Source organism: Corvus cornix, chromosome 18 (assembly GCF_000738735.6).
Source record: "Corvus cornix cornix isolate S_Up_H32 chromosome 18, ASM73873v5, whole genome shotgun sequence".
NCBI lineage: Eukaryota > Metazoa > Chordata > Aves > Passeriformes > Corvidae > Corvus > Corvus cornix.
The window spans coordinates 10,166,759-10,191,362 of record NC_046347.1 but is presented as its reverse complement, the minus strand read 5'-3'; the positions used below and the strand labels follow the sequence as shown (position 1 = coordinate 10,191,362).

At 48.4% G+C, this 24,604-nt stretch overlaps 1 protein-coding gene across 3 annotated transcripts in view; it reads left to right on the top strand.

Moving 5' to 3' along the window:
* ABCA5 (ATP binding cassette subfamily A member 5) overlaps positions 1-22,745 on the top strand; it is a 35,890-nt gene extending 13,145 nt beyond the window's left edge. For 2 of the 3 annotated variants that reach the window (XM_039562099.1, XM_039562098.1), the window contains exons 12-40: positions 455-513; positions 1,022-1,132; positions 1,396-1,571; positions 1,950-2,069; positions 2,819-2,957; positions 3,088-3,178; positions 3,370-3,509; positions 5,017-5,136; positions 6,169-6,370; positions 6,617-6,786; positions 7,333-7,466; positions 8,354-8,491; positions 9,110-9,223; positions 9,475-9,645; positions 10,681-10,794; positions 11,048-11,185; positions 11,943-12,032; positions 12,511-12,602; positions 13,060-13,186; positions 13,274-13,391; positions 13,493-13,584; positions 13,737-13,912; positions 14,467-14,542; positions 14,621-14,715; positions 15,492-15,611; positions 15,796-15,945; positions 16,881-16,960; positions 17,168-17,223; positions 18,026-22,745. In XM_039562099.1, coding sequence (XP_039418033.1) covers positions 455-513; positions 1,022-1,132; positions 1,396-1,571; positions 1,950-2,069; positions 2,819-2,957; positions 3,088-3,178; positions 3,370-3,509; positions 5,017-5,136; positions 6,169-6,370; positions 6,617-6,786; positions 7,333-7,466; positions 8,354-8,491; positions 9,110-9,223; positions 9,475-9,645; positions 10,681-10,794; positions 11,048-11,185; positions 11,943-12,032; positions 12,511-12,602; positions 13,060-13,186; positions 13,274-13,391; positions 13,493-13,584; positions 13,737-13,912; positions 14,467-14,542; positions 14,621-14,715; positions 15,492-15,611; positions 15,796-15,945; positions 16,881-16,960; positions 17,168-17,223; positions 18,026-18,133 — 3,517 coding nt within the window. In that variant the 3' untranslated portion in view covers positions 18,134-22,745. The remainder of the gene's footprint in view (positions 1-454; positions 514-1,021; positions 1,133-1,395; positions 1,572-1,949; positions 2,070-2,818; positions 2,958-3,087; positions 3,179-3,369; positions 3,510-5,016; positions 5,137-6,168; positions 6,371-6,616; positions 6,787-7,332; positions 7,467-8,353; positions 8,492-9,109; positions 9,224-9,474; positions 9,646-10,680; positions 10,795-11,047; positions 11,186-11,942; positions 12,033-12,510; positions 12,603-13,059; positions 13,187-13,273; positions 13,392-13,492; positions 13,585-13,736; positions 13,913-14,466; positions 14,543-14,620; positions 14,716-15,491; positions 15,612-15,795; positions 15,946-16,880; positions 16,961-17,167; positions 17,224-18,025) is intronic. The other variant, XM_039562100.1, reaches the window with a different exon arrangement.
* The last annotated feature ends 1,859 nt before the right edge of the window (positions 22,746-24,604 follow it).

Below are 24,604 nucleotides of genomic sequence, written 5' to 3'. Positions count from 1 at the left end.
AAAGAACAATTCCTTCTTTCTTCTACCTAATTTTGATCAAGAGCTGTCAGGAATCACATCTTCGGAGTCTGTTCTGCTAACAGCCAGGTCACGTCTGTGGGGCTTCCTGTTGAATTGTGCAACTGCTGGGGAGTAGCTGTTCCCTTTCCTAGCTTGGGAAGCCTCTGGTGCATTGTTCCACCATGTGAAAGAGACTCAGATTTGAAATAATTCAGTTTATCATCACAGGAAATACCTTAGAAGGGGACCAGGAAAAGCTTCCTGATGCCAGGGTGGAGATGGGCAAAGTTTGGGGAAAACCTGTCCTGTGTCTTGACTTGCCTTGATGGGTTTTTAACACATCTGGTGCCACTTCAGTCTGGTTGTCTTGTTGTGATTGTTGCTGGGTGTTGATGACTCAAAATGGAATGTAAAGGTCCTGAAATATTTTATGCAATGATGTGTCTTCTTTCAGAATCAGCTGTGTTCAGAAAACATTCAGGAAGAAGGGGGAAACTGTGGAGGCTCTCAGAAGTAAGAGCATTTGAGCTTTTTAGCTGCTTGTTGGATGCAGAGCAGCAGTAGCTGAGTTGCTGAGTGATCTTTTCTGTTTCAGTTCAGGCTGGTTTTGGTTTCTTTTGGAGGGGTGGGGCCCTGGAGCATGAATGCCAGGCATGTTCATGTGTGTCCTGTCTCACAGTAGTGGTGTCACAGTAGGCCACCCCAAAAATGAGCCCTCCATCACTAAGAAAAGCCTGCTGGCATCACCCCCAATTCCTCCTCCTCCCATGTAGTGATTTAATCTCCCCTGCCCTACCTCCCTGATGTTTTCACCTCCTTTCCCTGGGTGGCTTTGAAATGTGGCCACCCCACAGTGGGTGCGGGACCGTCCCAGCCTGGCCATGGGGTGAGTTGTCCCCCAGGGGCAGAGTGTGAATGGATACCCCACATAAGAGCATGTGATGGACCCCTGGGGCAGGAGCTGGCTCAGGGAGCTGGGATCCAGCCCCTGACACCTCCTCTCGCTGTGCCCTGGGAGCAGATCTGTCCTTTGACATCTACGAGGGTCAGATCACGGCGCTGCTGGGCCACAGCGGCACGGGGAAGACAACGCTGATGAACATCCTCTGCGGGCTGTGCCCCCCCACAGACGGTGAGTGCAGGGCTGGGGGTGCCCTGCTGTAAAACCAAGGCTGATAACCCTGGTGGTTATTTTAGGATTCATCAACATATCTTTGGATAAAGTCCGAAAGAGCCCGCTTGCAGTTCCTGTCCGCACTGGGCTGTAAAACCCTCTCTGCTGAGCGCTCCTTCCAGTGGAGAGTTCCCAGCCCATGGCAGGAGGCTGGAATGAGATGAGCTTTAAGGTCCACTCCAACCCAAACCATTTTGTGATTTTTGTGTTCATTTTTTTAGGGTTTGTCTCAGTCTATGGGCACAAAGTGTCCGAGATCGACGAGATGCTGGAGGTGCGGCAGATCGCGGGCGTGTGCCCCCAGTCCGACATCCACTTTGACATTTTAACCGTGGAGGAGAACCTCTCCATCTTTGCTGCCATTAAGGGCATCCCTCAGAATGATTTGATACAAGAGGTAACTCACCTGGGTGCAGGTGTTGTCTTACATGTACATTTTTAACCAGTAAATCAAAATATCCTCAAGGGGTTTTCCTTTTACAGGGAAATATCTGCTTTATGGTACAGTGGACAAAGAGGTGCAGGAAGATGTTTAGACAAGGATAAACTTTTCATTTTTCCTGAGATTAAAATGCTCATGAAATGTTTTAAATCTGGCATTTGGGTCCAATTATAGACACCATTAAACTTCGTGTGTAGGTTGTGCAGTTCAGATACAGAACACACTGGGAACCAGCAGCAGTTCATTTGAATGTTAATTGTTAACAATCTGGTTTAAAAAATTGATAGGTTTTTTTTTTTTTTAAACAACAAATGTGTTTCTTGTGTTTTCAAGGTGCAGAAGGTGTTGCTGGATTTGGAGATGCAGCCCATCAGGGACAATCAAGCCAAAAAATTAAGTGGGGGGCAGAAGAGGAGGCTATCAGTGGGAGTTGCTGTTCTTGGGAACCCCAAGGTGAGAGGGATGGAATTATTCCCAGCTTGGTGTTGCTGATCCATGGAAGGCTGGGTGTCTCTTGTCAAAACCAACTAATGTGTAAAATGCAGAAATTGTTCCTTTGAGCACCTTTTTTTCTTCATTTATGGTTTAATTGCAGTAATTTCAATGGCTCAGCCTTTATGCTTGAGGCTCAGGTAATGGCAGCAGCTTTGGAGTTGATCTCTTTGGCAAATAAACAGTGTGGCAAGTTTTGTGTGATTTCTGGCTGGTGACATTTATCCCCCAACAGTGAAATTGTTGGATGCTTTTTCTTCCAAAGCCATCCAGGAACTGGGAGCAGGAGCAGAGCCAGAGAGCTCTTTTGTGTTAGAGCTCTGTAATTTCTGTGGGAACGGGGACTGCTTTGAGATCTGTGGTTAAAAATGATGTGTGTGACAGTTCCTGGGCATTTCAAAAGCAGGTGTGTGCATTTAACCACCCCTCAGTAGAAAGGATCCGTGGCTAAGTTGTGCTTCTACTACATAATTGTATTGGATCCGGAATAAAACAGGCTGTGGCATTAATTTATTATGGAATTTTTCCATTTGTCACAACAGGAGATGGGTTTATTCAAAGCGCAGTGGCAAAAGCTGCCTTGTTAGTCTGGGATGTTTCCCATTTTAGAGGAGTAACTAAGGCTTCAACAAACCCTTCTGGGTGTGCTGGGGAGGGATTGCTGAGGTCAGGGGCTGTGGCTTGGAAATCCCTCTGGGTTTTGCCCCCAGGTTTTGCTGCTGGACGAGCCCACGGCGGGGATGGATCCCTGCTCCCGCCACATCGTCTGGAACCTGCTGAGGAACAGGAAAGCCAACCGTGTGACTGTGTTCAGCACCCACTTCATGGACGAGGCTGACATCCTGGCTGGTGAGTCCTGCTGCCACCCCAGCTTCGTTCCCCAGCCATGGGGTACAATCTGTGCGGAATCCAGAGTTGGATTTGGGAGGAAATTGTCGATCTTCTGCTTCAGAGGGACCTTCCTCACTTTCCTTTCCAGATCGTAAAGCTGTGATTTCCCAAGGGATGCTGAAATGCCTCGGGTCTTCTCTCTTCCTGAAGAGCAAGTGGGGCATTGGCTACCGCCTGAGGTAATTCTGTGCCCAATTTTGTACCTCTTAGGTGCCATTCTGTATCTCTTTTTTAATTGTTTTCTGTTGGAGTCTACAAGAAAGCACCCCCCAAAAAGATCCTTTTATCCTCCTGAACGGTACACCTGAATGTTTGGTGCTGTGCCAGGAGCAAGCTGAGCTTTAAACCCCAATTCCTGGTGGTTTTTTAGCATGCACATCGATGCCTACTGCAACACAGAGGCCACCACGTCGCTGATCAGGCAGCACATCCCTGCAGCCAGCCTGATCCAGGAGAACGATGAGCAGCTCGTGTACACCCTCCCTCTCAAGGACATGGACAAGTTTGCAGGTATTGATGGGGTTTTGTGTTGCAGGGATCGGTGACTGTGGAGGGGAAGTTTATTGAGCGTGGCTGGAGCCTGATGGTCTTGATAAATTGTGCATTTCTAGTTTATATTTATTATTATTTGGCCGACAGGGAGTCAGGGAGGTTTTTCTGAGGTGAGTGAGGACTTTGTCATCTCCTTCAAGGGGCTGAGGTGTCAGGGATGTGGATACCCAACAGCAAGGGCTGGGGAGATGCCTCTGTGGTGAGGAGACCCTTCCACCCGAGCACCCCCTGGTCCTGCAGAATCATCATCCTGTTGCAGAGGGTTCCAAAGAGCAGGACTGGCCTGCAGCAGGAAGCAGGAAATCCTACCAAAATCCTACAAAAACCTTACAAAAACCTTACAAAAATTGACAGCTCTCATTGGGAACTGCAAAGAGCATCGTGTCACTGCCTTGAAATTCCGTGGTGAGCAGGAGCAGGGAGCAGATGGGAGGATTTCACTAGATGGCAGCAATTATCGGAGCAGTGCTGGGCAGGGCTCCTTGCTCATCTCCCAGAAATAAATGGAATAAACGCTGCATCCTTTTCACCGTGTGGGAAGCCAAGGGAGGGTCTGTGTTGATAGGAACATGCAGCTGATATTCCATAAATGTTTTTTTCCCCCGTTGCATTGGAGTTAATGATTTATGAGCTTTGCCTTCAGCAGCCACTGGGTGCACTTCTGCAAACAGGCTGAGATGCAATCAATTTCCCCAAACTATTGCAGGGAGAACCTGGGGCTGGGAATACACCTTGGCAGCTGGGGCAGGAGAAATTGTGGGGATTTGAGGAGTATTGTCAAAAATCCAACTGCTCTTCCCATTTTATACGTTTGAATTTCCCTGCAGCCTCACTGTGGCTCTGAAGCTTCTCATTTTAAGTCCTTATTTCATAGGATTGACAAAAACCCAGTAGCATTTTTTATCCCAAGGTGCTGTTAAGTTCTCCCACTCTGAGCCTCACGTTGGTCTTCAAGCTCTGTGCCCTGCCCAGGATCTCCTGCCTGGTTAACCTGGCTTTACAAATCTGGAAATTTTTTGTAATAGATATATAAAAATACATTATGTTTTTAGATATAAAAGAACTCAGTGGTTTTATTTGTAAGATCTTTTGTGCCCGGGCAGGGATTTAGGTAGGACGAGCTGTCCTGGGTATGATTTTTCCAGGAGAGGGAACCTTGAACCTGCCCTGAGGCAACTTTGAGCTCAGGAGCTTTAGGATGCTGAGATAGTTTTTAGAAGCACCACAACTTCAGCAAAAGCTGCCACATTTCCTGACCACAGAGACTGAAATTTAGTGCTAAAAGGAGCTTATCCCACCTTGGTTCTCAAACCATGACATGTGCCTTCTGATTTATTTGCTATTCCCACTTTTCTGCTTTACCCACCAAGCAGGAGTGTTTAGAGATGTGCCTGATGTGCTTGAAGTGTTCTTGGCAGGTGCTGGAGCACAGTGTCAGAGCTGCACGTGTCCCGTCTGTCCCTAGGCTTGTTCTCTGACCTGGACACCCATTCCCACCTGGGGGTCATCACCTATGGTGTGTCCATGACCACGCTGGAGGACGTTTACCTGAAGCTGGAGGTCGAGGCAGAGATTGATCAAGCAGGTGGGAAGGAGCAGGGCTCTGCCCTTGGCTCTCCTCAGGTTTGGTTTAGTCTCAATTAGTGTGGAATTGTCACTGCCAGAAGGAGGGAACAAGAAAAATGTCCCTCACAGGGTGCTGCTCCAGCATCTGTTGATCCTTTGGTTCTCACAGCATTCCAGGCTGTTGGAATATTCAGCAGGAAAACCAGGAAAAGGCAGTGAATTGGGTGGGGAGTGATTCTGGGAGCATCCAGGGGAAAAGCTTTTTACTTCTTAATCTTTCATCCAGCATGCTCACATCTGGCTCCTTGGCTTTACAGTTCACTTGCCTTTTAAAATGCCTTTTATTTTCCTAATGGAGTTTGCTTTCAAGAAATTATGAATGTGCAGCATAAAATTAATTTTCAGCCTTTTGTGTGAACAGTAGCTGCACTTAGGGCTGGAACAGCTCAGCTTGTCTCACTTTGAATTAACTTCCAGTCCAAATGAAAAGTTGAGACTGCTTAATATTGCTCCAGAACGAGTCAGTTGTTTTTTTTGATGGCAGTTTTGAATGGTTTGAGCTGGTTGAATCATTCTAGAGCTTTCTGTGTGATCCAGAATTATTAGTATTAGTAAATATGTGTACTCTGTAGTGTATACATGGTATACTGGTATGGAAAGTACTCCCTAATTAGACTGACTGCCCTGCTCCACAGAGTTTCTGTGGGGGTTTAAGAGGATTTAACAGCTGAATTTGCTGGTGCTGGGTAGTGCAGGTGCACACACAGGCCAAGGGTATGAAACTGGGGCAAATCTGCACCTTTTTGGTGGCAAAAATTTGAATCATCTGCTTTAAGTATCTGCCATTTATGTGGTTGGGCTGGCTCAGTGACAGTGACCTTGGGGTTGAGTTGGGAGACTTGGATGGGATGGGATGGGTGAGGTGAGGTGACTTCTGCAACTGGAAGGGCAAGGAGTCTCTGGCCCCTGGCTCCTCCACCTCCTCTCCCATTTCCAGCCCCCTGCTGTGTCAGAGCATCAATTCCATGGGCTTTTCTCTGCCCTGTTTCAGATTACAGCGTGTTCCACTCCCAGCAAGTGCAGGACGAGATGGATACGAAATCCCTGGATGACATGGAGCAGAGCCTGCTGATGCTGTCAGAGGCCAAGGCACCCGCCATGAGCAACTCAGCCCTGTGGAAGAAGCAGGTTTCCACCATAGCCAAAGTGCACTTCCTCAGTCTGAAACGGGAGAACAAATGTGTCAGAGTTATGTGAGTGCTGGGGTTTCTCATTTGTGTGTAAGGCTCAAAACCTCTCTGAACGACACCAGAGAAAGCACATCTTGTCCTTAATTTTTCCCCATAGTTACATTTAAAAAACAGCAAGTGTGGAGCTGTAATTTGTGCTGAATTACTGGTTTTTTGGGGGTGAGGGAGATGTTGTTTTAATAGCATGCACATAAAACTGGGTTGGCTTTCACTGAATTGTAACAAACCACAAACTTTTATTTCTTTCAGGTTGTTGCTTTTCCTCATTTTCCTTGTAGTTCAGATTTTGTTGTTTTTCATACACCACATCATCAAAAATGCTGTAGCTGCTATCAAACTCTCCCCAGATTTGTACTTGCTGAAGCCTGGAGAGAGCTATCACAAGTACAGAAGTCGGCTCCTGCTGCAGAACTCCACAGGTAGGGCAGAAGCTCCTGTCTTCACTGCTCTCCTTCTCCCAATTTTTGAGGTTGGGAATGAACTTTTTCCTCGAAATTAACCCAGATGAAGAGTTTCCAAGTGCCCAGGGATGGTAAACAGTCAGTTTGTGCCACGGGGCTTGGTTTGGAGATCTTCCTCCTCCTCCCATGCTCATGACCTTGTTCTTGCTGTGTCAGAGGATGATCCAGGTGAAAGAACTGGCCAGAAACACTGAGATACATCAGCATTAAAATCCTGCTGTAAAACATCTGGGGAAATTCCTTTTTGGTTCAGCTGAGGATGTTTTAAAAGCGCCCAGCAGTTACCCAGGCAGTAGAAACCAGCATCTGTTTGAGCTGTCAGTGCATCAATAATTTTGTGTAAAATACTCCAGGCTGGTGATGAGGAGGGATTTAAAAGACAAGGAGATGTGGGACATCTCAGGGACTCGGGTTAGGGGTGGGCAGTGCTGGGGAATGGCTGGATTTGATGACCCTGAAGTTCTTTTCCAGCTTGAATGATTCCGTGTTGTTTTCTGTCCCCAGAATCGGATATCAGTGACATTGTGCACTCCCTGGGGAGCATGAACATCCTCTGGGAGATGTTCAATGACAGTGATTATGTCTCAGTGGCACCTCACAGTGCAGCTCTGAACGTGTTTGTCCTTGAGTCCAGGCAGGTAAGGCTGAGACTGGCTGGGCTGTGCCCAAAGAGCAGCTGGTGGGGCTGGCTTGTGAAATTCTTACCTGAAAAGCACCTCTGGAGTCATGGAATCAAATAATGTCATATATATATTGCTTATACAGGAGGCTGCCAAGGGGACAAAATGGAAATACTAGCAAAATAAATGTTCTTCCGTAATTATAATTGCAGTAGGCCAATCAAACTTCCATCCCCCTTCTTCCCCACAAGGACACAGAAAACCAGGAGAAAAGTTCTAATTCACAGGAGACCTGGCAGAGGAACTTTTTTATGCTTATATTTTTCACTTGTACTGACTGAATTACACAGTTTGACACAAGTATAATTCCATGGTGCTCTCATGTGAAAAGAAAAATCAGTTTCTTGGGCTGTACGTGTTCATAATAACAGGAAGATCTGAACTTCGGGATCATATTTTATCCCCAGCAAAGGAACTGCTCTGCAATGTGCCAGCTCTGGCTCTTGTTCCCGTTTTTATTCCCTGACACTGCTCCCATCGGTGTGACAGTGCAGCCCCCAGCTCCTGCACATCTTTGCCTGTCTGCATTTAAATCCATTAGCAGGATCATCCCAGAGCAGCTCCTCGTGTGTTTGTTTTCCAGACTGTAATTGTCTGGAGTGCCTTTTGTCAGAGCGTCACTGCTCCATGAATCATGCTGCAAATTCATTCCCAATAATTCTCTGAGAGCCTTCCTGTTTTCCTGAATCAGGCTGGGTGTTATAGGCACCCTGAGCAGCCCAGAGCTTCCTGCAAAGCTCTTGATTATGCAAAGATTTATCCCAATGTTCAGGTTTAATTCATTCCCTCCCAGGGAATTGCCCTTCGTGCAGAAGGATTAATACAGCACATATTTTTCTTCCTAGAATTATGTTTTCAACATGATAATCAACAGCACCATGGTGCATTCCCTGCCAGTTTTGATGAACATTGTCAGCAACCTCCTCCTGCGCAGTTTAAACGTGACTGAGAGCATCCAGATCTGGAGCAACCCCTTCATTCAGGTGAGCAGCTCCCAGAAAGTCACCCTAAAACACAGAGGAGGGGGCAAAGCATCCCTGGGTGAAAGGGGGAGTGAAGAAACACCCCACAAACCAAGAGGAAAGCTGTTTGGGGCTGTCTGCAGGATTTAAGAGGACATGAAAGGTGCGGGAATTTTGCTCTGCAGGTTGTGGAAGGGGAGGAAAAAGGGGCTTGGAAAGAGGATGTTTCAGGAATTAAAGGTTGGGTGGGGCTTGGAGCAACCCAGTCTAGTGGAAGGAGCTGGGGACTGGAACGAGATGATCCCTATGGTTCTTTCCAACCTAAACCAATCCATGATCCTGTGAATTCATTATGAGTTTGTTGGGGGTTACCTGCAGTTCTTGGTCTGTGCAGAGCTGGAGGGGCCTTTGGGAGAGGAGAGGACCTGCTGCAGGAAATGAGCGCTCTGAAAGTTCATTAATTACTATTTATTCCTCATATAAATATTCCTAAAACTTCCATAGGTGTTTTTCTTCCTGCTCAGGTGATCTTGACATCCACAGACGTTTTATTTTAGCATTCACAGCCATGTTCCAACTCCTAATGTAGTATTTTTTTGGTCACATTCTGGCACTGAATAAACCTGATTTGTATCCCAGGATCTTCCAGACACAATTTTCAGACTGGAGATCTATTTTGAAGCGGTGTTACTGGGGATCATCATCACTGGAATGCCGCCCTACTTTGCCATGGACAATGCGGAAAACCACAAGGTAACGCCCAGGTGTCCATGCAGAGATGCACCGGAAGTTAAAAATCCTGGGATGTGGGGGAAGATCCAAAGAGGGGTTTAGAACAATGCCATGAGAGGCAGCATGGGTGGCACTGGAGTGGGGCAGATTTGGGAAAAGGTTTTCTGTGCAAAGCTCAGCTTGGCAATGGCTGCGTGACACCGGGGCGGATTCACGTAATGTTAATTTTAATTAATGCGTGATTAGCGCTGTGCTTTCTTCCCCTGTTGCAGATCAAGGCCTACACCCAGCTGAAGATTTCAGGGCTCTATCCCTCAGCTTACTGGACTGGTCAGGCTCTGGTGGATCTCCCTCTGTTCTTCTTCATCCTCATCCTGATGATCGGCAGCCTCTTCGCCTTCCACTACGGCGTTTATTTCTATGTGGGCAAGTTCCTGGCTGTGGTGAGTGTGGGGTGGGGTGAGAGCAGGGTTACCTCGTTTTCCACAAGTGTTTTATTTTCCTTACTTGATTCAGCAGGATTTTCCCAATGGATACACAGGGAAAACACTGCTGGCACAAAGACAGAATGTTTTTCATGGGGAAAGTGGCTCAGAGGTGGGAGTTTCATTCAGGACTGGAATAAAATAAAGCAGCACCAGGGGAGGTTGGACACAGGAGGAATTTCTTCACAGAAATGGTGGTTGGGACTGGAAGGGGCTGCCCAGGGAGGTGCTGGAGTCTCTGTCCCTGCAGGTGTTTAAGGAAGGACTGGACGCGGCCCTTGGTGCCATGGTCTGCTTGGTCACAGTCTGCATTTGATCGCAAAAGTCTTTTCCAACCTTGTTAATTCTGCGATTTAAAACACCAGGATTTTCCAAGGAAATGCTCCTTTCTTTGTGCTGTCTCAGCCTGCTTTGTGCTCTGTGCTGTGATTGATAATTGCTCTGTTTGCTGCTAATGACAAGGGCACAGTGACTTTGAGCTCAGCCCCTCTCGGCAGTGAATTGCAGATGGGGATTAAATGGAGGAGACCACAAGACTTGATGTCTTTGATATTCAGAGCAGGCTTCCCTGTGATATTGGCTGGAATTGAGAGGAATCAGCTTTTCCCAGCTGCTTTTCCAGAGTTAATCAGGTTTGGGATGTGGCTGCAGGGCTGGTTTTCTACCCTTGTTTGAATTGCTACAAAAAATGCTGTGGTGGAATTCCTAGTATTTGCCAGAATCTTGAGGTCAGCATTTATGGGAGCTTATGTTATTAAAAAAAAGGGAAAGAGTTTAAAGGGAACTGAGGGAGGGAGTTTTTTGCCTCTCCACACATTCTGTAATTTGTGTCTTTAATAATACATTCTCTATGCACCAAGGCAGCAAAATACATCAAATGAAGCGACAAAGGTGAACCCAGAGTTCTGTATCATACTGAGGCAATTCCAGTTGATCCTTATGCAAAAAAATTCCTGCTGCACATTTCCTGAGAAACCTTTCCTGTCCCTGCAGATTTTCTGCCTGATTGGTTATGTCCCCTCAGTCGTGCTCTTCACCTACGTGGTCTCCTTCACCTTCAGAAAAGTCCAGAACACGAAGGAATTTTGGTCATTTATATTTTCAGTGGTGAGTGACTTGGCCTGGAGCTGGGATAAGTGGGAAGATTGATGATCTCCAAGGCCACAGCAGCTTCCCAGTTATTTTCTTGAACTGTCTGTCCCTAATGCACAGGAAATGGGAAACATTTACCAGGGTCTCCCTCTCTGCAATACCCTGAGTGATAAAAGCTTTATTTAAAGTGCCTTAAATTAGATAACTTATGCTCAGAGAGTCTGAAGTGGATGAAAATGGACTTTTTTTCCCCTTTTCTTTGGTACAGACAGCCTTGCTTTGCACAGTTGTCGCTGAAGTTGCCTTTTTCCTGGACCTTTACCTGGTCACCACCGTCCTGCATTATGTCTTCTCCATCTTCATTCCTATTTATCCCCTTATTGGCTGCCTGATTTGTTTTATAAAGGTAAGGGGACTCCAGGGATCCTTTCCAGAACCCTTGGAGACAGCTGGGATTGGGTGGATGTCATTAGTGTGTCCTCTGCAGCCATTTAACATGTGAAGAATAACAACTGCTTGGGGGAAAATCACCTTTTTCCTATTAAGCAAAGTGGTTTGGGTTTAAAATGAGGAAAGCAGAAAGTTTTCCATGAAATTTCCTTTCACAAAGTGGATGGAGCCAACAGGAAAGATGGAGAGGGACTTTGAACAAGGGCATGGAGTGACAGGACAAGGGGGAATGGCTTCAAGCTGACAGAGAGCAGGGTTGGATGGGATATTGGGAAGAAATTCCTCCCTGTGAGGGTGGGCAGGCCCTGGCACAGGGTGCCCAGAGCAGCTGTGGCTGCCCCTGGATCCCTGGAAGTGTCCAAGGCCAGGCTGGATGGGGATTGGAGCAACAGGGGGTGGGATGAGATGGGCTTTGAGGTCTCTTCCAACCCAAAGCATTCCATGATTCTGTGATATTCCAAGGAAAACCACGTGTTCCTCAGTGAGCAAGCCCAGTGATAGGACATGGGTTAATTGGGAGTGGGTGGCTTGAAAGCAGGAGCAGCCCCAGGGTTTGAATGGAGTTGTTTGATTTTTTTTTTTGAGAGTCTCTGCAGAGCTCAGGAGGTGCTTGAGCACCACAGCCTGAACGACAGAGATTAAAGCACAGTGTCGAATTCAGAGTCTCTGGTGGGTGATTATTCACCTGAACATGTTTTTCCCTGAATTCCCAGGTCTCGTGGAAAGGCAAGAATGAGAGTGGAGGATACTCCCACCCCTGGGACCACGACCCCTGGGACCGGCTGCTGGTGGCAGTTCTGGCTGTGAGCATGGTTTGCTGTAGGGAATTGTGGTTCCTGCTGGGATCCCCTTCTGTCCAACATCTTTATCAGTAAAGATTTGCTCTGATGCTGAGCCTGCAGCTCCTGCAGCACGAGCAGTCAGGAAAGCTGCTGTGCCCACCAGCTCAACATCTGCTGCTCCTGTGGCCTGATTAACCCTGCCAGTATTTATTCTGATTATTATGGGAATCCCTGCTGATGGAGCAAGAGCTCCAGAGCAGGGGCAGTCCCTTCTCTGTGCAAAAACCCCACGTAATTGCTTTTAAATCTAAGCCCACTTTGGTTGTGCATCCTCAGACCCGCTGAGCAGCATTTAATGATATATTAAATATATTCTTGGCAACACCAGCACTTGTGTGGTGGTGCAGAGCTGCAGCTTCTTGTCCCTCATCACTCTGGTGGTGTCACCCCCAGGGTCCCCAGCCTGGCTGGTGACCAGGGTGGTTTTTGTCTGCCTCAGCCCTATTTGCAGTGTGTGGTGTGGCTGTTCCTGCTGCGCTGCTTCGAGCTGAAGAACGGAGGGAGGACGGTGAGAGAGGATCCCTTCTTCAGGTGTGTCTCTTGACTGGTTCTTTTTTCAAGCCATAGTCCAAAGAAACTGGTTTTGGAGGTGCTGCTGGTGGTGGTTAAACTGGGATGTGCAGTGGAAGAAATACACCACCTTTCTTTATATCCCTTCTGAGACTCAGTCACTGCAGTGCAGAGATGGGGGCTTTATTTCCTTTTAAGTTCCATCACTGCAAAAGCAGGAATTCTGTAAGGATGTTCCCTATATAAAACCAGGGGAACTGCCATTCCCATTGCATGGCCAGGGATGCTGTGCCCCCACAAAGAGCTCAGCAGGAAGGTGACACAGTGGCAGCCCCTGAGCTCGTCCTGCTCTGGGATGAGCTGCAGGAATCTGCTTCTCCTGGCCTTGGCAAACACAAATGGCTTTGAGCACAAAAGCCCTGAGCCAGCCTCAGCTGAGAGCTGAGCAGAGGCCTCGTGCTATTTTCCTCCCCTTCAGAAAATGTTTTACAAAAGCCAAGAGCTGGAAGTTCCCAGATGTCCCTCACGAGGAGAACGAGGATGAGGATGTGAAGGCAGAGAGGCTGCGAGTCAAAGAGATCCTGAGCAGCCCCAGGAGCGAGGAGGTAAAGCCTGGCTCTGCCCAAACCCCCAAATCTGGAGGCTCCCCCACAGCTGCTGGGATCTGCAGCCACTTCCCTCTTCCCTGCCAGATGCCAGCAATCCTGGTCAGCAGCCTGCACAAAGAGTTTGATGAAAGGAAGGAATTTCTTCTGGGGAGAAAAATAAAGAAAGTGGCAACCAAACATGTTTCCCTCTGCGTGAAGAAAGGTTGGAGTTCAGTTGCTTGCTGTTGAGCTGTTTCATTTATAAAAACAGCTCTTGGAACCGTTTATCTGACCTCGTGGGCAATGGTTTGTGTCTTTCTTTAGGAGAAATCCTGGGTTTGTTGGGACCCAATGGAGCTGGGAAAAGCACATTAATTAATATGCTTGTTGGAGAGATTGAGCCAACCAGTGGGCAGGTGTGTTCCATGCTACAGTTACACAAAAAATCCATATTTCAATTTTATTGTTATTATTGCAAGCATTCCTGAGAGCGTTTTGCTAAAACCATGCAAAGCCAGTTTGGAAATTCCCAATATTCTGGATTAAGGTCTGGGCATTTTCCTTGCAGGTTCTGATGGGAGATTATTCCTCGGGGCTGAGCAGTGAGGATGACTCAGTGAAATTTTTGGGGTACTGTCCTCAAACGAATCCTCTCTGGCCAGATATCACACTGCAGGAACACTTTGAGATTTATGGTGCCATCAAAGGGATGAGCCAGGCTGATGTTAAAGAAGTCATCAAGCGGTGAGTGAGTTTGTTGGAGAAATCTTTGTGGTTTAACTGGAGTTTCCTCAGCTTTTTTTATCTTCAAGCTTATTACTGGAGGGGTTTTGGCTTTTTTTTTGTGGGTTTTTTTTTCCCCTTCTCTCCTTTCCTAAAGCAATCTTTGTTTCCATTTAAGTTTGGTTTTGAGCTTGGTTGAAATTCTGCAGTGGTGAATTCATAGGTGAGGAGATGAAGGTTCAGCCACAGAAAATTCAAGTGGGATTTTTAGTTTTGATATATGTTTTTTTAAAGTAATTTTTTTAAGGTTGTGAAGTACTAACAGTGACCTTTGTAGAAGCTGCAAGGAGGGGGAGTCCTAGGCTTGGAGCTGTTTCTGTTGTCACCACAGGCTCCTCCAGGACAGGTGGTCTTGTATGGAAGCTCCAATTCTGCTTTTTGCTCTGCTTTTTTTATCTTTGATAAACAAATATTTGTACCTGAGCTCTTCAAAAGGAGCTGTTTCCATACTCTGATGAGGGGGAAGCCAGACCATCCCCCTCCCAGCCTCTCACACCTGCTCCTTCCCTCCCCAGCATCACCAGTGTCCTTGATTTAAAGGACCACCTGCAGAAAACGACGAAGAAGTTGGGAATGGGGCTGAAACGCAAGGTATGGGGGGCTCTGGGGTCACTCTGGGGGTCACCAGCACCCTCCCTGTCCTCACCCTGCCCCTCTGCCTTCCCCCAGCTCTGCTTTGCCCTCAGCATGCTGGGCAACCCGCGTGTCACGCTGCTGGACGAGCCCTCCACCGGGATGGATCCCAAAGCCAAGCAGCACATGTGGTGAGTGCTGGCCACAGGCTCCAGGGAGTCAGCCTGGTCTGGGGTGTGTGTTATCCCTGCCCACACCAGGGAGAGCCACACACAGGGAATAACGGAGTGGGCTGAGTTGGAAGGGACCTAAAGATCATCCAGTTCCACCCCCTGCCACGGGCAGGGGCACCTTCCACTAAAGCAGAATAATTTCTGCTTAATATCCCACTTAACCCTTCCCTCCGGCAGTGGGAAGCCATTCCCTGTGTCCTGTCCCTCCATCCCTTGTCCAACGTCCCTCTCCAGCTCTCCTGGAGCCCCTTTAGGCCCTGGAAGGGGCTCGAAAGTCTCCCCAGAGCTTGTCTTTTGATTGAACAACCCCAGCTCTCAGCCTGGCTCCAGAGCAGAGGGGCTCCAGCTCTTGGAGCATCTCTGTGGCCTCCTCTGGACTCACTCCAGCAGCTCCTCCTGTGTTGGGAGCCGCAGAGCTGGACACAGGACTGCAGGTGGGGTCTCACAAGAAGGGGAGAATCAGCCCAACCTTCATGCCAGGTGCAGTGCAGCTGTGTCCTGTCCCAGAACAGCTTGGGATTTAAAAGCTTGAAAGTTGAAAGAAATCCTTAAAACAACATAAGGGATACAGATTCGAGCCGTCTTTGGGAAATTCAGGTGTTAATTGTTGCTGTGGGAGTAGCAGTAATCCATAAATAGAGGGTCCATCACAGTCCTCCTTCCCTGTGAAGCCAGGATTTACTGTTCCCTGCCAAATGTTTTTATTCAGGGATGGTTTTGGTTGTGTTTTGTAGGAGGGCAATCCGAGCAGCCTTTAAAAACAAGGAGAGAGCAGCCATCCTGACCACGCACTACATGGAGGAGGCAGATGCTGTCTGTGACCGTGTGGCCATCCTGGTGTCAGGGCAGCTCAGGTACCACCAGAGCCCTCCTGGGGCAGGGGGACAGGCAGCTGCCACCTGGGATATATTTGTCTGAAAATACAGATGAATTTTGTACCTAAATTTGGAGTGAAATTAATCCTTAACAGCAAAAAGTGTCTGTTTGAGGTGAGGGTGTTGTTGAGTACAACCTGTGTTTTCTGTCTGTAATTCGTAGGTGTATAGGTACTGTCCAGCACCTGAAGAGCAAGTTTGGCAGAGGGTACTTCTTGGAAATGAAATTGAGGGAAACAACAGATGTGCAGCAGGTGGAGTATCTGCAGAGCCAGATTTTGCACATCTTCCCCAACGCCAACCGCCAGGAAAGGTGAGGTTTGTCAGATACCCAGAAAATACTGATGTTAATTAAACCCTCTAATTTCACAGCAGCTCCTTGGCACAGGGGAGGGCATGTGAATATTTACACACAGCTTAAAAAAAATGAAGAATGAAAAAGAGGAAGGGATCTGGAAGGCGGCAGAGCCCGGGCTGCCAGGGCAGGGCCGGGAGCCCGTGCAGATGTTCAGCGTGGAGGAAGCAAAACTGGATTTCTGCATAGCTGTTGCCTGACAGCTTCCTCCTGGGGCAGGGCCCCTGGGAAAGGGCTGAAATCCAAGTCTCTGACTCACTGCCTTTACCTGGAAATGCCTGAGGTCTCTGGGGGTCTCAGTTTGAGGGTGGGCTGGCTGCTGTTCCACCAACAGCTCTGAGTTTCTGCTGTATGCACCCGAGGGTTTGGCTCGGTGACTGGAGAGACTCCACAAAGGGCACAGCAGGCATCCCATGAGGAGTGTGATCCTTGAGGGATCACGAGTGTGATCCTTCCTCAGACATGGGATGTGCAGGGTTGGAGGGGAGTTCCCTCTCCAGCAGCAGATGGCGGGGGCAGAGCAGCTCCCCGTGCTGCAGTCAGGGTTGCAGGAACAGCTGCGTGATGCAAACTTCCAGGACCTGCTGTGACCTCCCAGTTCAGCTGAAAGGTAAAACGTCAGGACTCTGGGAGTTCCAGGCAGCAAATCTGCCATGAGCAAGCAGAATATAAATGATTGAATCTGAGTGGAAGAGCATGAACTTACAACAGTCTCAGGGAGGTCTCAGCTGATGCACCTGGAGCTGCATCATTCCCCTTCTGTGTGATCATGACAGTCAAAATGCCTGGAGTAACCTTCGGAAAATAAGTTAAAATACATTCCACTGGGTATTAATATTTTCACTTTGAGTGATTTTGCTTGAAGCTAAATTTGTTTTGCCTCTTTGTTCCAGCTTTGCTTCTATCTTGGCATATAAAATCCCTAAAGAAGATGTACAGTCGCTTTCGCATTCTTTTTCCAAGCTGGAAGAAGGTAATGAAGGAAGCACTTGCCATACATCACACACACAAATCCTTTTGTCTCCCATAACTGACTCTTCTGCCATGTGGTGTCACTTGTCCATTTCTGTTCCAAACTTAATTATTTTTCTTTTATTGTTGTTGTCCCCAACTCTGTTTCTTGTGAAATCAAGAGTGAGTAAAGTGTCCCTAACTCTGCTCTTACCAATTCCTTCACCAGTAAAACACGCCTTCAACATCGAGGACTACAGCTTTTCTCAAGCAACACTGGAACAGGTGTGTTAAATTCTATTTTGTGGATGTAAACCCTGCCAGGTGAAGGTGTCAGAAGGCAGGGTTGGATGGGATACTGGGAAGGAATTCCTCCCTGTGAGGGTGGGGAGGGGCTGGGATGGAATTTCCAGAGAAGCTGTGGCTGCCCCTGGATCCCTGGAAGTGTCCAAGGCCAGGTTGGATGGGGCTTGGAGCACCTGGGATAGTGGAAGGTGACCCTGCCCATGGGGGGATGGGATTTATGGTCCCTTCCATCCCAAAGCATTCCATGATGATGAGCCCTATGCAGGCAGCTCATCCCCCAAGCTCTGCTCTCAGGCCACGGGGGCCGCTTTGCTGTTGCCTGTTGGGGCATTTTTGGGAAACTAAATTCCCTTTTTTCGAAGTGAATCACATCTGCCAGCTCTCCAGCTCCTCTTTATTCCTGTTTTCCCCTCTAAAAATAAGATGCCAACTGCAGTGACTGGAAGAAAGCAAATGTGTGGTTTTAGTGGAAAAGCTGCTCTGATTTATTCCAAGAACAGGCATTTGCTGTTCGTGGCTGGAAGGAGGGTGAGGCTGAGACTTGTTATTGCTTATTGTGGATTAATTACTGCTGACAATTAATGTCTTCAGTGCTGAACTTCCTTTTTATTGTGCTCTTGAAGAAAAGAGGTGGGAGGGCAGGAATAAGGAGAAAAACCTCAAAATACTGAAAATTTGCTACTCAGGGATGAAGCAATACATGAATACTCGTGAGGTTTTTAGCATGAGTTGTATTTGTGACCAAGGAAGCTCCTACAAGGATCTTTTCCATGTGTTCCAGGTGTTTGTGGAGCTTGCTAAGGAGCAGGAGGAGGAGGACAGCAGCTTGGGCACCCTGAACAGCAGCCTGTGGTGGGACAGGACACAGGAGGACCGAGTCATTTTCTGAGCTCCTCATGCTCGTGTTGGTGCCAGCGCCGATCCTCTCTCTGCTCCTCGAAGCCGGCATGGGCAAGGACAGCTGGGTTTGGAAGCTCTGAGCATGTCCCACCATCCTGGCCTTGGGAATAACGCCGCAGGAGCGGTGAGCATCCCACTGCTCCTCTGACTGACCCAAATCCCTCCTCCCTTCGCTGTTACTGGTTTGTGTTGGGCAGGAGGGCACTGCCATGGCAGCCAGGTGTCTCCTGGTGTTGGTGGCTGGGGCAGGAGCTCCCACCTGCCTTCCCTTGGCTCTGCTGGGCCAGAGGCTGGGCTGTCCTTCAGGAGGATCCTGTGTCTGAGTGAAGCCAGTCGCTGCTGGAGCATCCTGCCCCGCGGGGTGGTTTGCAGGGTCTGGCCATGCCCTTGGGTGGGCACTGCTGCCTGTCCTGCACACCCATGCCTGTGAGATCCTGCTCCTCCACCAGCTGGTCCATCCCTGCTTCTGCTTTGAAGATGCACCTGCTTAGAAGAGAGGGGGGAAACCACTGCAGTCACTGTCCCACTGCAAGGAGGGTTCTGAATTGCACCACGAGCTCGGCTTGGCGTCCCACCAGCGTGAAAATGTTCATTTACAGACACAGCTTGGCACTTGTTGGCACTCCCAGCCCCCTCCCCTGCAGGGTGGCAGCTGTGTGCTGCCATGTGGGTGCCACTGGGGTTTGTCATGCATGCTGGGGGCACAGGGGCTGGACAGAGTGGATGTGCTCCTTCCCCTGCTTGGTTAAAAGTACAAAGACACGACTGTCTGTCAGGGTTTGATGCTGGCTGAGCACCAGGCACCCATGAAAAAACCATCTATTTATTTTCCTCTGCTGTAGCTAAGCAGAGGAGGGAAAATTAAAACTTCATTTTCATGAGTTAAGGATTATTGAAACAACAAAAACACTTTAAGTGTTTTAAGGCAAAACAGGTTCAAAACTTAAAACAGTATAAAGACGATTTATTAACAAAATTAAAAGTAAAAAGGGTAATGAGAACCAAAGTGAACTTTCAGGACCTTTCTTTCCCAGTCTCTCCCTCTTTCCACCGACTACGCAAAGAAACAGAACATGGGGTTTTGGTCAGTATTTCACTTCTTAAAAGTCTTTCTTCAGTATGCTTAAGGAAAAGAGTTTCTTCTGCTGTGCCGTGGGATCCTTCCCACAGGAGATAGCTCTCTGCAAACTTTTCCAGCATGGTTTTAACTTTCACAAGCAACAGTCCCACCTGAACCTGCTGCAATGTGAGTCCCTCCCACAGGCCAAGCAGTCTTCCCACAACTGCCCAGCGTGGGTCATTTTAGTTCATGGGGTTTAGTCTTTTAAGGATGAGCTGTTGTAGTTTGGAAGCAAAGGCTCTCCATCTCTAAAAGCAAGGGTCATCTCTCTCTGAGTTCCTCACTAGGTTACAGCTTTTCAGCACCCACACACTCCAGTGTGAGTACTCTTCTTCACGGGCTGTGCATGGATCTCTGCACCCCACCATGCACCTCACGAATTATAGGGAAACAGTTTGTTGTATCATAGTCCTCACCACGGCTCGCAGGAGAATCTCAGCTCCGGTGCTTGGGGCACCTCCTCCCTCTCCTTCTTCTCACTGACCTCAGTGCCACCATGTTGGTTTTCCTCATGTGTCCTCGCTTTTCCTCTGACTTGGAAGAAAATTGGTGTCTTCAAGTTGCACTTGAGAGGTTGATCTTGTCCAGGCTCCGCATCGGGGAATTGCTCACCATGTCTCTCACTGCTGCCCACTTGATCCCTGCCGGCACCGCACAGCCGGCCCTGGCCGCGTGGTCCTCGCCAGCACCACACAGGCGGCTCCGGCCTCGGGAGGGCTCCGGCTGTGCAGTCCCGGCCTATGGAGGGTCCTGGCCTCAGGACGGCCTCGGCCGCGCAGTCTCATCCTCGGGAGGGTGTCGGTCTCAGCAGGGCTCCGGCTGTGCGGTCTCATCCTCGGGAGGGTGTCGGTCTCAGCAGGGCTCCGGCTGTGCGGTCTCATCCTCGGGAGGGTGTCGGTCTCAGGAGGGCTCCGGCTGTGCGGTCTCATCCTCGGGAGGGTCCTGGCACAGTCTCATCCTCGGGAGGGCTCTGGCCCTGGGAGGGCTCTGGCCTCGGGAGGGCCCCGGCTACGCGGCCCCCGCCAGGGTGGGCCCCAGCAGCTGCCTCGCCACCCCTCGGGAGAAGAAAGAGAGCTTCCCGCTCTCCTATTCCCTTCTTAAATATGTCATCACAGAGGTGTTATCACCTTGTCTAATTGGGCTGCTAACCTGCCCATGGTCAGAGCCTTCAGCGACTGGCTCTGTGCCGGCCACAGAAGTTTCGAGCACTAAAGCTAGGCTGTGTGAAACCAACACACTGTCCTTACGGGGTTTGCAGAGATGTGGTTCTGCCTTGTCTCCATTAAAAACAGTCTGATTCTTCCCCTGGCGGTAACAACTGTGTCCTGCCAGCTGCTCTCACACACAGTGCTTTGGAGATGCTTTCCTTTTCCTTGCCAGTGCATTCATGAGCACCAGTGTTTCCCAGTCCCTCGTTGTTGTGGTTGCAGTCAGTCACACAGGGACGTTTGCTTGGGCGTGGCCTGGCCGTTTGTCACCCCCCTTTGTCAAACCCCAAATGAAATTCGAAGCCACATTCATAAGAAAGGTGCCTTTGGTTTGCATAGAAGCACTAAGAAGAGTAGAATATGTGGTCCTTCAGCCTGAGAAATGACAGATGTATGTTGAAAATACATTATTTTTTTGGTCTTTTCTACACAAAGGTATCATCACTTTTTTTAGTTTTATAAGGTGAAATTAAAGATTGCTCCCAGTTCATTTTGCTCTGCAATGAACAGGTACAGAGATGTGTTTATACTGAGACATTGGCTTCATAAGTCATATCACTTATGTATCTTCATTTTAAAGTTAGAACATACCTTTGTTTTTCTTGAGAAAACTCAAAAAAATGGGTAATGTTGGAGTTGTGTGTCCCAGCTGTTTGTAATTGTCAGGCAATAATGTGTGTGGTATGTCTGATAATGCTTTATCAGTGTGTTCAGCCAAAATCTGTTAAAATCTGTTAATTCACTATTTTCCTTTAGGGAGATGTGAACTCTTTATGTACAATTTACTTCCTCTTTTGTACCCATAGGCGGCATATAAATGCACAGCTTTGGGTTCGGAGTTAAAATGTCCAAGCCCTGCAGAAAGCCCTGGACATCCTGTTTGCTTCCCCAGGGAACCACAGCCCTGGAAATGAAGGATTAAAGGATGGGATTAAAGCACCAGTCTCCAAACTGCAGCTCCAGTGCTGCCTGACAGGGCTGGAACTTCCCTGTCAGCAAAGAAAAACATCCCGAATTCAAGTGTTTGGTTTCTTTAGCCCCAGCCCTGCTGCTGGCTGGGAGCTCTGAGCTTTTTCCTTTACTTGAAGCAATTTGGGACCCAGAATTCTGCCTGTTGGCACTTTCCCGTGCAGGTGTGTACAGGTTCAGTGCATTTTTTCCAAATCCCTCATTTCTTTGGTCTCTTTTTGCCAATGGTGTTTCAGCCAAGTGTCACTTGCCCGTCAATCCAGCACGCTCTTGTCACATGGATTTAGGGAATTACAATGTGACCTGTGAGCAGCCTTGGTGTCTGCCTTGAATTTATTCTTTACCTTTAATAGTCTGTAAAATAGTTCTGTGCTGTCTGGGTGATACCACCCTGTTCCAGATCTTTCCATATTTCCTCACATTTCAGATGTGAAAAGTTTGGATTAGAAGCTCGGTTTGGTGCTATTGTTTATCTTGGAGGAGCCCAGTGGATGGTGGCACTGGTTTTTGTGCAGCTTGTTAAATTTGGCTCGTTAAATTAGTTCCGTGTTTGGGTGGGATCTTTTTGGCCTGGTGACATCGTGTGTCAACTGGAGTAAAGTTCCACCCCAAAACATCACTTTCCTCATAGTGTATTGTATCAGAAGTGTTTCAAAGTGTCATTAGATGTCTCTAATTGCCAGAATAGGAAAAAAAACCAGGCAAAATTAAACCAGGGAATGCCCTGGGAACAGGAAAGCTTTATTCCTGGGATTTGAAGCCCATTTGTTCTGCTGTTATCAGTGACACACCAAATCCCATCAGTCCAACACACACCCAGCCTGTGCTCCCAGAGATAAACTGGATTTGGGGGGATTTGGAGTAAATCCACCCAGTTTGGGTCACCATTCCCAGGTGAGATGGTTGGAACTGCCTTGCAGGATTGTTGTGAGTATCTGATGTACCCAAAGCTTGGAAAACGCATTCACTTCATGGTGTTGTTACAAGGTTGTATTTTTCTATGGAGACTTTAACGTGTCTGGTTTCATTTACATTCCCAAGAAAAGTCCTTGTTTAAGAGTCTCTCTGTATAGCAAGTGAGCTTTATTGCGCAGCCGACATCCAGAGCCCTGGCAGCAGAAGCAGAAGGTGTCAGGCCTGAAGGTGACACATTCGTGACGCTCCTCCTGCTCTTGGACCTTGTGCAGTTTATTTTACACACATTTTGCCTTTCTTTCACCACTTGGCTGTACTTGTAAAGGTGAGGATTTTCCTTTCCCAGCAGGAAGTACTTCCAAAATAAAGATAGATTGGGTTGTTAAACACTTCGGTTTCTGTGGCGTGGGTGTTTTGCTGTGCTGGAAACGGGGATGGTTTTCAAAATTCTGGGTTGATTTTGGGGTGCACCAGAGTTTCAGGTGGTTGTGCTCAGGCAGAGCATGGGGGGCCCTGGCTCTTGGCATGGCCAGGGCTCTCAGGCTGCAGTATTTACGTATTTTTAACTGGATTTGGGGGAATTTTGCAGTGTTGCAGCACTGGAGATTCGACCTCCCGCGGTTGTGTTGCATTTTGCAGCCGGATTCATTCAGCCCAACTCAGGGCTAGCAGTGACCCCATGGCAGTTGCATGCTCCTGGCATGGCACACTGTCCATCTGCAGGGATGAATCACCTCCAGCCACTGAAAAATTAACCCCAGTGAAAAAAACAATTCATTTTTGTGCTTGGAGCTGTCCCCAAGGTGAACTTGCTGGGTGGATGCTGGCTCTGGGGTGAGGGGCAGTGAGATGGGGGAGGTTTGAATGAAGGTGGGACATGAAACGTGCTCTGCAGGGATGGAGGCTGCTGTCTGCTCCTGGGATGTCCTGTGGGACTGCCAGGTCCCTGGACAGACCGTGCTGAGGAAGAGGAGGAGGTGGTCGCCTCCAGCCTTGTGGGTCGGTGAAGGGTGTAGCAAAATAAAAGGGATTTGTGCTCCCTGAGCCCCTCAGTGGAGAGGAAAATAACCCCAGATAAGTTTAATCTGAGCTTGGGGACAGTTCCCAGCATTTCATACTCGTTGGTTTGTGATGGTGTGCAAGGGCAGTGTGCCATGCGGTTTTGGGGTTTTTTAAGCTGTAAAATTAATTCATTCCCTTATAATGCTTCTTTTAAGAGATGTCCAGAAAGTCCCTGAGTTAACTTGCTGAATTTCTCTTTGATAAGGGTTTCCCGGAGCTCTCACTGTTCCTTTCTCCTTTGCTTGGCATGTCCCCCTGGAAGGGTCTGGCTCCATTCCCAGCCCTTCTCCTCCTCCTGGCAGATACAAAGTCTGGTCCTGAGTCCCCTTCTCAGAAATCCTGTGGAGCATCTGCTTTGGGGATTTAATTAATGATACTTTGAGACGTTCTGTGTTCTCCTGCTGCTGCTCAGTGAAGCCCTGAGGAGTTGGGGTCCCACCTCAGCAGCAGGGCCAGGAGCAGGATGGGAAACCCCAAGGAGTGCTTGGAGCAGGTTTTTGTGCAGCAGGAGACTGCTTCATTTCTATGTGAAAAAGCATTTTCTGTAGATAATGTGCAGTCAGGGCAGGGCTTCCCACAGCTGGGTCCCACACTGAGGCACAGGTTTTGGTCAGAAAAGTGCTATTTTTTGGTAAGTGCATCTCAGATGGGCTTTTTGCAATCATGAGGAGCCTTCCCCATTGCTCCCCTGCTGCCCAATGCGAAGGGATGCCAGAAAGCGCTTCTGCTGCTCTCCTAAATGAGCTCATGCCTTGAAAATGAGTAAATCAGCAGCTGCAGCAGAGCCCCGACCTTTTGTTGAGCAACAAGCAGACGGCCCTTGTGGTTTGAGGCAGCTCTGCAAATCAGATGCACAATCCTCAAGCTGGGGAAGTTCCGGAACAGTCAAATTCATTTACCTCATTGAATTATCCCGTGGCCATGCACCCTTCCAGCTCATTTGGACTCCCTGGCTTGTCTGATTTCCTCGCCTCCCTGTTTTGACTGCAGATCCACTGGAAAGATGTTTTGTTTTTAAAAGCCCAACATGCTCCATCCTGCTTCCAGCTGTGTGGCAGCTGCTGGAAAAGCAATTAAAAGGAGTGGAAATTGGGAAAAAAACCCGCTCAAAGCAATGGGGAAAGGAGAAGGAGGAACTAAAATCCCGTTGGTCCTGGGATGCAGGATTTGTCTCAGCAGAGGAAGG